At 35.8% G+C, this 12,984-nt stretch overlaps 1 protein-coding gene across 3 annotated transcripts in view; it reads left to right on the forward strand.

Moving 5' to 3' along the window:
- LOC306886581 (transcription initiation protein SPT3 homolog) overlaps window positions 1-10,533 on the forward strand; it is a 115,147-nt gene extending 104,614 nt beyond the window's left edge. For all 3 annotated transcript variants that reach the window (XM_079443795.1, XM_079443797.1, XM_079443796.1), the window contains exon 12: window positions 10,033-10,533. In XM_079443795.1, coding sequence (XP_079299921.1) covers window positions 10,033-10,074 — 42 coding nt within the window. In that variant the 3' untranslated portion in view covers window positions 10,075-10,533. The remainder of the gene's footprint in view (window positions 1-10,032) is intronic.
- Window positions 10,534-12,984: the final 2,451 nt, after the last annotated feature.

The raw sequence follows: 12,984 nt of genomic DNA on the forward strand, positions 1-12,984 counted from the left end.
ACTATTAGTTATATTCATATATTTAATTTGTTTTTGTTTATCTTTCTCCTGGTTTATTGTTTTTTTTAGTTTAGTTATTTTTAGTAATTTTGTTGTTTTTGTCATTTTAGTACATGAAGTTAACCTGAATGACAATGAGAAATGTTGGAATAAAAAAATTTTATTTTTATATTTTTATGTATTTCAGTTAAAGTTGAATATAAATATAATTATTTATATTATTATTACTATTTAATTTCTCTCTCTCTCTCTCTCTCTCTCTCTCTCTATATGCATGTATATATATATATATATATATATATATATATATATATATATATATATATATATATATATATATATTTTCAAGTTTTAATATTTCAAAAATAATACAATTTTAATTTAAGTTAAAGATAAAGTTTAAAGTTGAAGTTAAAGTTGTATTTATTATTATAAATGTAATTATTTATTCATATAATTTTTTTTTTTTTTGTCAAATGTACTTTAATAATAATTTTTATGGTGTACTTTAATCACACTTTTATAACGCTTTTCGAAGCTCAACTTTCATTGAATGATAAAGAGCATCTGGGACATTCTGCTAAACACCTCCTTTTGTGAAAGAAGAAAGAAACCCGTACGGTTTGGAACAACACGAGTGCGAGTAAATGATGACAGAGCTTTCATGTTTTGGGTGAACTATCCTTTCTTTTTTTCATCCAGTTCCTGCCCAGGCTCGGTCTGACAGATCTTTGTTTTTCTTTTCTGGTATTTATGTTCTTTTTGTACCGAAGTGTTTAAATGTATTCCTGACCCTTTTGTCTAATGTGTATCTTGGCCTGCGTACTTTGCGTAAAAATGACAAGAGCGAACTATTGGAGGTGTTCGGGCTGAAATATGCACACCACTCAGTTTTATGGAGCGTGCGAAGGACTCGCTTTTGTTTATTGACACTAACAATGTTCCTGTGTTCATCAAACCGGCCGGTCAGCGTAAAACAATGACTGTTTGAACGGTCACACATGAGACCCTCGACTTATTGTTTATGACACGCATGCATAAACAATGCCTGATGGCCGCCTTTTTTTTATTGGCCATAAAAATAAGAGGAAGACAGAATGATATTGTAGCTAATGAGTTGCATCTGTTCCCCTCAGTGCAGGACTGATAATTGGAGTGTCATCTCTCGGCGGAGAGGAGACAGTTTGTCTCTCACATTTACGCGGCCGGCCAGCGAGAAGACACAGCGGCGCTGATCAAAGATAAACCTCCTCTCGCCAGGGGTAGTCCATCTTTTTTCCTCTCGACCCTGGCAGTGATGCAGCTTAACAGGCTAGAAACGAGAAGTGCAAACAGTTTCCTTCCTCACGCAAACAAGACGACCAAAGAAGCTTTTCTTTCAACTTGGCTCTGGTTTGGCCTGCCACACGGCCGGAGCACTAGAGAGACGAGCTGTTCTTTCCTTGTAATGGTGATCAGATCACGCGGAGTTTAATATTAGAGCCATTCACCTCTCATTACCAAAAATATAATAGAGAATTTTAGAATAATTACCTAATTTCCCTAATAGGTTTAACACATGTGTGTCTGTCTGGTATATATACACTACCATTCAAAAGTTTGGGATCAGATTCTTAATGGTTTTTTAAAGAACTTGTACTCAAAAAGGCTGCATTTACAGTAAAAACAGTCAAATTTAATACCTGTGATGTAAAGCCAAATTTTCAGCATCATTACTCCAGTCTTCAGTGTCATATGATCCTTCAGAAATAATTCTAGTTAGCTGATTTATTATTAATGTTAGAAACAGTTCTGCTGCTTATTTATTTATTTTTGAACAAAAAGTAAAAAACAAAACAAAAAACAGAATTTATTCGAAATAGAATTTTGTAACAATATACACTCCTTTTCAAAATAATTGCTGTTCTTTCTAACTTTTTTCATCAAAGAATCCTGAAAAAACATTTTCACAAAAAAACGTAAGCTGCACAACAATTTCCAACACTGATAATAAATCAGCGTATTAATTAGATTTCTGAAGGATCTCTGAAGACTGGAGTAATGATGCTGAAAATTCAACTTCGCATCACAGAAATAAATTATATTTTAAAGTATATTGAAATAGAAAAAAAAAAATTTTTAATTGTAAAAATATTTCACAATTTTACTGCTGTATTTCTGATCAAATAAATGCAGTCTTGATAAGCATATATCTTTGGAATATAATTTATTTAAAATATATTATATGGAATATCATTTATTTAAAACTTGACAATCAATTTGAAAATTGATCACCCTGCTGTCTAGATATTGGTATTGGTCATGGATAAACCTGTATGATTTGTATTTGTATGAAATCATGACATTTTTAATTGTTGGGGTAGACTTTTGTTTTAACTCTTATGATGCTGGGCTGACCATAATGATCCATTGTAAATAAATCAATCAATTAATGTGTAATGTTCACATGACCCTTTTGACCTTTGTGTAAACAACTGCAGTCCAAGAGCAAATACTCTTAATACACGTGAATATAAAACTCAACTTTTCTTCTTTTTTTCTTTTTTTTTTGAGTGTCAGACTCGCACAGTTAGAGAAAATCATTAATTCACATCATGCAACCAATGCAAATTAAACAGCTTGCACAAATGACTGCCAACATATGGTGACCATTCACAGGAGTAACGGACACGAGCGCGCGTCCAATAAAGCCTTCCAGACCCCTGCCAGCCGCCCGTATCCACCCATCCCAGATTTCTGATCCGTGTGCTGCGGATTTCAGCACAGTCCGTAATATATACGAGCAATAAAATCAGCGAGGGTCAGTAGCTGCGCTACTGGAATGCGTTTGTACAGCGGCGCTTCTGTACGCGGCCTCTCAAACCGCACGCCCTCTTCCTTCTTGTACTGTCAGCAGGCGATATTTCATCAGAAAGCCTCTCTCTGCACAGATGCTTCCTCTGCCCATGTTGCAGATATTTTTTTCCTGGAGTTTTTCTTGGACCCCGTCGGCTGGGTTTCGCCCCGGCAGACGTGCGTCTTGCCACCCACTGCCAAGGCCAGAGGCCGGCCTGGATGAGCCGCATCTGAACCTGGAGACCTCCGCCGAGTGTTTCCATAAGGGGGGAGCAGAGATCTTACTTAGCACTATTGAACTGCAAAATGGGAGATTTATGAATGGCCGAGCGGAGGCGTTGCGAAGCCTGGTTTGCAAAAGCACGAAGGCAGAATGTTTCATCCAAATTTGTATTTGCACTGAAGTTATATTCTCTTAGTGTCCTTTAAAGAAGACTGACTGAGATCAGAAAATGCCCTTTGTCACCGTCCGTTTAAATTTGACACTGTCGCTTTTTATTTCAGGCTTTCTAAATCATTGAACATTCTCGTTGCATAATTTTCTTGAGTAAGTTGCAGGTGTTTGTGTTGAAATGCAAAATTGTTGAGTGAATTCACTCCTCCATTTTTTTGTGATGTTTTAGGTGTGTAAACAGTGTCAGGTATCTTCCTCACCAGGGTCAGAAATTAACCAGGCCTCAAGTAAAAAAAAAAAGCCACCAAAAGTGACTAGTAGCTGTCTGATATTTCTATTTGACGTTTCGGTTTGAGTGTTCTTAAGTAATGCTAATATAATGGGATTTTTGATGAGAAAATAACATAAAATCAGCTTTGAAAACACTAAAACAAGTAAAAAAGAAAAAGAAAACATATTACATCAAAATCTACTGTGATTTAAGACTTCAATTAATTTAAATAATTAAATGTAATTGATTTATACAATTATTATAATTATTCGTTTTATTTATATTATATAATTTGATCATTTTATTTGTTTTAATTCAGTTGAAATATTTGATGAATGTGACATGAAATGTTAAATGTAAAAAAAAAAAAAAAAAAAAAAGATTACATCAAAATCTGTGACCGCATTGAGTGGTTTAATCAAGCATGGGAACAGCCCAATTATGCAATTATTGCTTTTGAAATTTATTTAACTTTTTATAATATATATATTTATATGTATACAGTTTTACAAATTAATTTAAATATAATACTTAAAATATATAAAAATACACTGAACAAAATTATAAATGCAACACTTTTGTTTTTGCCCCCATTTTTCATGAGCTGAACTCAAAGATCTAAGACTTTTTCTATGTACACACAAGGCCTATTTCTCTCAAATATTGTTCACAAATCTGTCTAAATCTGTGTTAGTGAGCACTTCTCCTTTGCCGAGATAATCCGTCCACCTCACAGGTGTGGCATATCAAGATTAGCATGATTATTGCACAGGTGTGCCTTAGGCCACTCTAAAATGTGCAGTTTTACTGTATTGGAGGGGTCCGAAAACCAGTCAGTATCTGGTGTAACCACCATTTTCCTCACGCAGTGCAACACATCTCCTTCGCATAGAGTTGATCAGGTTGTTGATTGTGGCCTGTGGCATGTTGGTCCATTCCTCTTCAATGGCTGTGCGAAGTTGCTGGATATTGGCAGGAACTGGAACACGCTGTCATATACGCCGATCCAGAGCTTCCTAAACATGCTCAATGGGTGACATGTCCGGTGAGTATGCTGGCCATGCAAGAACTGGGATGTTTTCAGCTTCCAGGAATTGTGTACAGATCCTTGCAACATGGGGCCGTGCATTATCATGCTGCAACATGAGGTGATGGTCGTGGATGAATGGCACAACAATGGGCCTCAGGATCTCGTCACGGTATCTCTGTGCATTCAAAATGCCATCAATAAAATGCACCTGTGTTCGTTGTCCATAACATACGCCTGCCCATACCATAACCCCACCGCCACCATGGGCCACTCGATCACAACGTCGACATCAGCAAACCGCTCACCCACATGACGCTATACACGCTGTCTGCCATCTGCCCTGTACAGTGAAAACCGGGATTCATTCGTGAAGAGAACACTTCTCCAAAGTGCCAGACGCCATCGAATCTGAGCATTTGCCCACTCAAGTCGGTTACGACGACAAACTGCAGTCAGGTCTAGACCCCGATGAGGACGACGAGCATGCAGATGAGCTTCCCTGAGACAGTTTCTGACAGTTTGTGCAGAAATTCTTTGGTTATGCAAACCGATTGTTGCAGCAGCTGTCCGGTTGGCTGGTCTCAGACGATCTTGGAGGTGAAGATGCTGGATGAGGAGGTCCTGGGCTGGTGTGGTTACACGTGGTCTGCGGTTGTGAGGCCGGTTGGATGTACTGCCAAATTCTCTGAAATGCCTTTGGAGATGGCTTATGGTAGAGAAATAACATTCAATTCATGGGCAACAGCTCTGGTGGACATTCCTGCAATCAGCATGCCAATTGCACGCTCCCTCAAAACTTTCGACATCTGTGGCATTGTGCTGTGTGATAAAACTGCACATTTTAGAGTGGTCTTTTATTGTGGCCAGCCTAAGGCACACCTGTGCAACAATCATGCTGTCTAATCAGCATCTTGATATGCCACACCTGTGAGGTGGAAGGATTATCTCGGCAAAGGAGAAGTGCTCACTAACACAGATTTAGACAGATTTGTGAACAATATTTGAGAGAAATGGGCCTTTTGTGTTCATAGAAAAAGTCTTAGATCTTTGAGTTCAGCTCATGAAAAATGGGGCAAAAACAAAAGTATTGCGTTTATAATTTTGTTCAGTGTATAATACTTTAAAAATATATATTTTTTATTTCTTTATTTGTTTTACAATTTTCTGGACTGTATGTTATGAAATCTTATGCATCTTTACAGATAATTTAATATTTTGATATGGACTGTATTTTACTGCTAACAGCCATAATTAAATTAAATAATTAAAATAATAAATACATGTAATTCAATTATATAATTATTATAAATTCTAATTCTATAATTTAATTATAGTTTTAATTCCGTTAAAATATATAACAAATGAATGTGGCATGAAATGTTACTAAAAAAGTAAAAAAAAAAAAAATCAGACACTGTTCCTCACTGTTTGGGAAGTAAAATCTGTGCTGTTTTCCCTTCTTTTCTGTTTGTAAAGTATAAATAATTAGCAGAGGGGAGGATTGAAAATATATTCCATACAGGAAGGAACTCTTCCCTGAGATATATCTCCATTGCTTTCCGTTGAACGTGCGCATTATATACATATATCAGGCTGGATTTATTTTTCAGGATCTTTAGGGAACCCCTCTCGGTCAGCTTCCTCCAGGATGTGTATTTATATGTTGGAAAATAAGCCTGTGAGGTTGTGTGAGGCCGAATGAAACTGAGAATCTGCTGTGATGGAAAAATCCAGCATGTAATAAAGTGCCATTCATGCTCAATCTGTCAAACTGAGAAACCCAATCAGAGCAGAATTCACACAATCAATCAGTTCAGTAAAGCATTGCATGTTTCAAATCAAAACTTTTATATTGTTTTCTCTATGAACACTCAAGAGATTTTCATTTGTAAATGCTTGTTCATGTAGGTCATTCATTTCAGAAAGCTTACATGTTTTCAGTACGTTGCAAGGGTGTTCTGGGTGGTTGCTGTGTGTTATCTAGGGTGTGCCATGTGGTTGCTAGGGTATTCTGGGTGGTTGCTATGTGATTCATGGAATGTTTTTTTCACAGTTTTTAGATTAATCTCAATGTTTGCTGGGCAGGTTTACATTATTTCTACTAGAGGTTGACCGATAGTGGCTTTTACCGATAACGATAACTGGGCTGGACCACACTGGCCGATAACGGATTCAGTTTTTAAAATGGATACTAAATGAAAAGAAACATAATACTATGTAAAATAGTACTGAACTTTATCACAAAAATAGGGAAATATACTGTACCATATCCCACAAATCAAAACTCAAAATATGCAATTCCCAAATGCCATACCTAAAGTATATTTTTTACAGTCAGTGTTATGCACATTGAAAGCCACTATATCGTAATGATCATAAACCTCACCAGTGGCCCTTCTTCACAAAACGTAACATCTACCACAGGTTTATCATTGGTAGAATCTAAAATATGTTAGTACAAGCATTTCAGTGAAATATAATTTATGCAATATGTCAAACCATTAACCCTGTGGCAACATTTCAACCCATTTTTCCCAGACATGAAAATATCCAAATGATGTGTCATTGGTAACCCTTTGAAATAATACATAATTATTTTTTTTTATTTTTATGGAAAAGTGTGTGGAAAAATAGTGGTTTATGATCGGTCATAATTAACCGGTGGGATAATGTGTATACTGAATTCAAATATTTCTGCGGTCATCAAAATTCTTATATATTTCAGCCCAGTTATTAACCCATTTTCATCACATTCTATGGAAACTATTATACATAAAAACCCTTATAGGTATGATGAGCTAAAAGACAAAAAGGTGTTATCCCAGCGGTCCATTGTTGCCATCAACATATTTACTCATTCTATGACCACACTCAACAAAATTGAATAATTGTAAATACATATATTAATACTAGACATCTTAAGGATGATATGTACCAAAAATATTTGTCATATCTTTGTTAATGCAAGTTATTACATGACCAGAGCAGTTTACTTCCTGTTTGCATCATGATCAAAACTCCAAAACAAAAGGTTAGTAAAGTATGTTAACCATGGAACACTGCACATATTTAACAGAGACCCTTAATTTTTTTACATATTAGCAGGAAATGTACTTACATTTTTAGAGCTTTATAAATCTTTTCGTTGCCCAATTCCGGGGGAAACGACAGACTTGGCAACCCTGGAGGCATCAGTGATTCCACCTCTAGATGTTACTTTCACTCTCGTACTGGATAATTACAGCAACGGATGCAACCTGGAAAAACGTTCGATATGGATTTTTGCCTATAATCAATTGTTCCAGCAATCAATTATCAGTGCCGATTAATCGACAAAACCGATACATGCTAGGGTGCTATGAGTGATTGCTATGTGTGATCTAAAGAGTTTACAGTTTCTGGTTGCTAGGGTTTATAAATGGTTGTTAGGGACTTGTGCATGTATCAAGCTAAATTTGCATGCATTCAGTGTGAGATGATGAACCAAAGTTTAGTTTTTCCACATTCAATGTAATAGATACAGGTGCAAACGTAAAAGCGTTTCCGTTACAGCCGCTTCTGATCACATGTTCTCCTGTTCCTCGTTGGTCCTGATTAGAAATCTGCTCTCCAGTGTGCTGATCCTATAATTGGACTCGGAGATAATGACCCAAAGAAACAGAAGTCGCCAGCAAATCAAGCCTCGACCTTTGAGCTTTGATACGCGAGTTTGGCTTTATAAGTTCCAGCTTGTCAGAGCTTTCACAATATCTTTTCTTTCTTGCCTTATTCTGTGGGCTTTTTTTCCAGTCAGTTCATGTTTCTATGCCTGTATCTAGTTTGAGTCGTCGCTTTTCCTGAATCCAGCTCTGTCCTGTCTGGGACCCGTCTCCATTTCGCTTTTGTGTCCTGTTAAAACACCAGAGAAATGAAGAGAGTTGACCATAATACGAATGCAAAAAAACATGCATCAAAAACAAATTGTATCGCATAGAGGACGCGGCCAAACGGCACACATCTGCTTTCAATTCTCTGTTTCTTTTGTAAAAAGGAAATTAAATGACATATATAACGATCTACCACCCCGAGTGGCTTTGGATGTCGTCGGCTCCTTCCTTTTTACCCACAATGCAGCTGTACGTATTGTCTTGCTGCAGTCGCTGCAATGCTTTCTCTTGTTTTCCTCCCTGTGGTTGAATAATGATAATTAATGGTGCTGTCGGTGGCGTTTGCAGGGTTCTGTTCATAAAGACACTTGTTATTTTTATATGTTGCCTGGATCCGCCTTTCACTCCGGGATTGTGGTGACCTGATGGTTTCCTTCATGAAATACAGATCTCTGTTGGCAGCAACGCAGGATCCAGAGTCATGTTCTTAAGTAATTACAATGATGTTTGTGTGGGACCACTTATTACTGTCCAACCAAGTGCTTATGGGAGCTCAGATGACAGATGATGTTGAACGCCTCATACAGTATGAAGGATACACAGTGGATCGAGAACATTGCATTCAGAATATGTCAGTGACAAATGGATGAGGATTCATGTTGGTTTCATCCATTTTTGATGAATGTTTATACAGTTTTTTTTTTTTTTTTTTACAAAACTTTTGATTGAATGGCTCTAAAATCGTCCAAGTCTAACCAAGTCAAATTAATGCTTCATTTACACATTGAATACACTGTAAAATTGTTTATACGATTATTGGAGTACATTTTACAAGAAAATGCTATTTCAGCCTTTCTGCTTCAAAATTTCACATTCAACATTTTCAACACTGATAAAAATCAGAAATGTCTTGAGGATCAATTCAGCATATTAGAATAATTTCTGAAGGATCATGCGACACTAAAGACTGGAGTAACGATGCAGGAAATTCAGCTTTGATCTCAGGAATAAAATACATTTTACAATTCATATTCACATAGAAATCAGCTATTTTAAATTGTAATAATATGTCGTTATTTTTCAGTTTTTACTGCATTTCTGATTAAATAAATACAGCCTTGAGCAGAAAAGACTTCTTTCAAAAACATTAAAAAAAATACCTTGAATGGTAGTGTTTATGATTTCTGTATGATTATATGTATTTTCGGTGTCTTTTAAACATAAGTCAGGCAAAAATATTTGAATCATAAAACATATTTGCAACCTAGTTGTTATACGGTTCAGAAATAAAATATGTGAACCATATAACAACTACTTTGCAGTCGTGTGGACCCTCACAATTACACCCCTGTGACATTTTTAAAGTTGAGCCTTCAACAAATCAGAATGCCTTTCCACAAATAGATTCATAAACCACTTGTTAACCACATTTGTTTTGTATCTGCACTTCTAATAGATGAGGACGGTGTTTCTTAACCCGCAGAACCAGAAATACTTCGATTAAACATTAAAGAGGAAAAAAAGCAGCACATTCCAGGCTGCGTCGTCTGTGAAACCGGAAAACAAGAGCCGGCCTTCTGCCTCTGTGGAGCACTAATTCATAACAGATTTGCTTTTCTCTTGTGTTCCCCGACAGAGTGCCTACCGCAGGAACGGGATGACTTTCCTGGCCTGCTGAGGTGAGCGAGAGGAGGTCTGGAGGAGCCGAAGGAGTCTCTGTCTGCGTGGGTCTCTCTGTGTGCCTACAGGTTTGTTTGGACAGGAAGTGCTGTGGACTGCCACAAATCTGGATTGGATGCTTTCTCTTTAGTTGGTGCTCATGGAAACTCTAGTAGTACGAGATTCCTCTTTTGTAAACAGGTTTCATTTCGTATTTTTAGTCAGTTACAAACAGTACTCCATAATAATTTCATATTTTTTGATGATGATGTGTAGAATCAGTTTCTGACGCTTAATTTCTTTTTTTGGGGTAAAAGTTGGGTAATGAAAACCCGTCTTCTTTTTGATGCTGTAATACTTTATTTCTTCAATTGTAATACCTGGCTTTTGTATTTTTATACCATTTCTGTTTAGATATAGAGGATTTAATTTCATTTGTTTTTTATAAAAATCTTGGAATAAAAATGTTTTAAATTCAATTATTTGTTTATTTATTTAAATATTTTTAATGAAGAAGTCATGGTATTACCATATTTTTTTTAAACATGTGAATACCATGTTTTATTTACTTTTTTATGTTTTATTTAATTTATTTATTTTAGTGAACAAGAAACTAAAAACCTTAACTATTTTCTGTAATTTTTTTTATCCTTTAGCTCATGGTTGTATATTGATAAGCTTGGAATGAATATCTCTCTCTCTCTCTCTCTCTCTCTCTATATATATATATATATATATATGTGTATATGTGTGTGTGTATTAATTATACACACACACACACAGCCGGTCAAAGGTTTGAGATCAGTAAGAGTTTTTTGTTTTTTCTTCTGCTCATCAAAGCTGTATCTATTTGATCAAAAATACAGAAAAAAATGTTATTTTGTGAAATATTATTGCAAGTTTTCTATTTTAATATACTTTAAAATAATTTATTTCTGTGATCAAAGCTGTATTTTCAGCATCATTCCTTCAGTCTTCAGTGTCACATGATCTTCAGAAATCATTGTAATATACTGATTTATTATGAGTGTTGAAACTGTTGTGCTGCTTCATATTGTTTTTTTGGAACATGATTTTTTTCTTTGATTCTTTGATGAATACAAAGTTAAAAAGAGCAGCATTTGTTCAAAATAGAAATCTTTTCTAACAATATAAGTCTTTACTATGATTTTTTTATTCATTTAACACATCCCTCCTGAATAAAAGTATCAATTTCTTAAAAAAAAAAAAAAAAAAAGACAAAATGTACTGACCCCAAACTTTTGAATAGAATTGTATATTGTAACACAAAATTTCTTTTTTAAATAAATGCTGTTCTTTTTAACTTTTTATTAATAAATTTATTTTCATCGGGTCAGTCGTAGAAGAATCTGATTGGATGATAACTTTTGATATTTAATCCAGGTGTGAAAAGAATTAAGAATTAAGAGCAGGGAGAGACTGACAGTTTGAGCGCGCACACGCACACTTGAGCGAGAGGAGAGACACGTTTTAAGTGCGCGAGAGCAGTGCATATCCGAGAGCGCGCGTCTGGGTTTGTGCGAGAGCAAAGGAAATCCGCGTGCGAGCGGGGAGATGCGCGCTTGCGCATTATAGTAATCTACTTTCGCGCTACAAAAATGCGCTCTCGACATTTGGCAATAAAATAACGCCATACCGGGTGTTTAACGGGGTCTGAGGGTCAGCGCGGGTGTTGTGTTTGATGGTAATGCTCTGTAGGGGATCACAGCTGTTACACGGCCGATTGGAAACGCTTTGCCTATCTGAAGCGTCAGCTTCTCTTAACCTTGATTTGTGCTGCTGCACTGCACAGACTGATTCTGTGCACAATTGCACAGTGTTTTTGAAAGAAACTTGTATGCACTGGATTCTGTATTATCAGTATAACATCTGGGCTAGTTAAATAATAACATGATTCAGGGCTGTGTGTCATGCAATGCTCTACTTGACTTTCCATTTCCAGTGTGACAAATTTGTGCAAACCAAGATGATAACAGCACTCATGCAATGTGATGTGACAAACATGTATCATGCTACTGTTTAATATTGGATATTTATTGCATACTATAATATATATAAATAACCATTTTTCTTACCATATTTCAATTTTTACAAATTTAAATATTTAGTCCTAGCAATGCAACTGTATTGTCTTATTTTTTATGTATTTCTAATTTGATTTGATTTGTGTGGAAAGGTGCTATGCAAATAAAACGTTTTCTTTTTGTATATAACTTTTAAGTAAATAATTATTTTTTTAGTCATAACTGCTATCTTATGCATATTTTGCATATTTAAATAAGCTAAATTCCCCTTTCCTGGAGATTATTTTTAAATGACTTTTTTTAGAAGACTCGATATTTAACAAAATAGCTTATGAACGGAAATTATGTTCATTAAATCTATTCACTGTAAATCTATCTAAATATTTATTTATTTTTAAAGTTGTAATTTTAATTAATTATTTTTTTTTTATCATTATCTTTAAGTAGGCAGCATGCTGGTATTGCATTGCAAACATCAGATTCAGTCCTGACTCATTATGAGGAGAACTGAGGAAAGCTGCGGGTGAGGTTTCCTTCAGGCCTGTTCACTCGTCTGTCATCGGCTCTGCTTTAGTTTAATCCGGTCTGATGTCTTCATGCATTGACCTGTTGCATTTAAACAGATAATACTGATGTCCCATCTCAAATGCCTTTAATGTGTTCACATTTTTCTGTCAGCACCTTTTAAATGTCCATCAGTAAAACCCTGTATGATATTTCAAGGTGTACTGATGTGTAGATCCTCGTAAAATCGCCCATGTGAAATCCCAGAGCTTTTCTCGCAGGAGATGGACAGAGATTTATGGAGCTGAAGCGATCTGACAGTCTGCGTTTTATTTCCTTTTATTATTCACACACAGCTCAGGTCTGCTGGCTGCGTTAAG

The sequence above is a fragment of the Barbus barbus genome, assembly GCF_936440315.1.
Source record: "Barbus barbus genome assembly, chromosome: 20".
Lineage (NCBI taxonomy): Eukaryota > Metazoa > Chordata > Actinopteri > Cypriniformes > Cyprinidae > Barbus > Barbus barbus.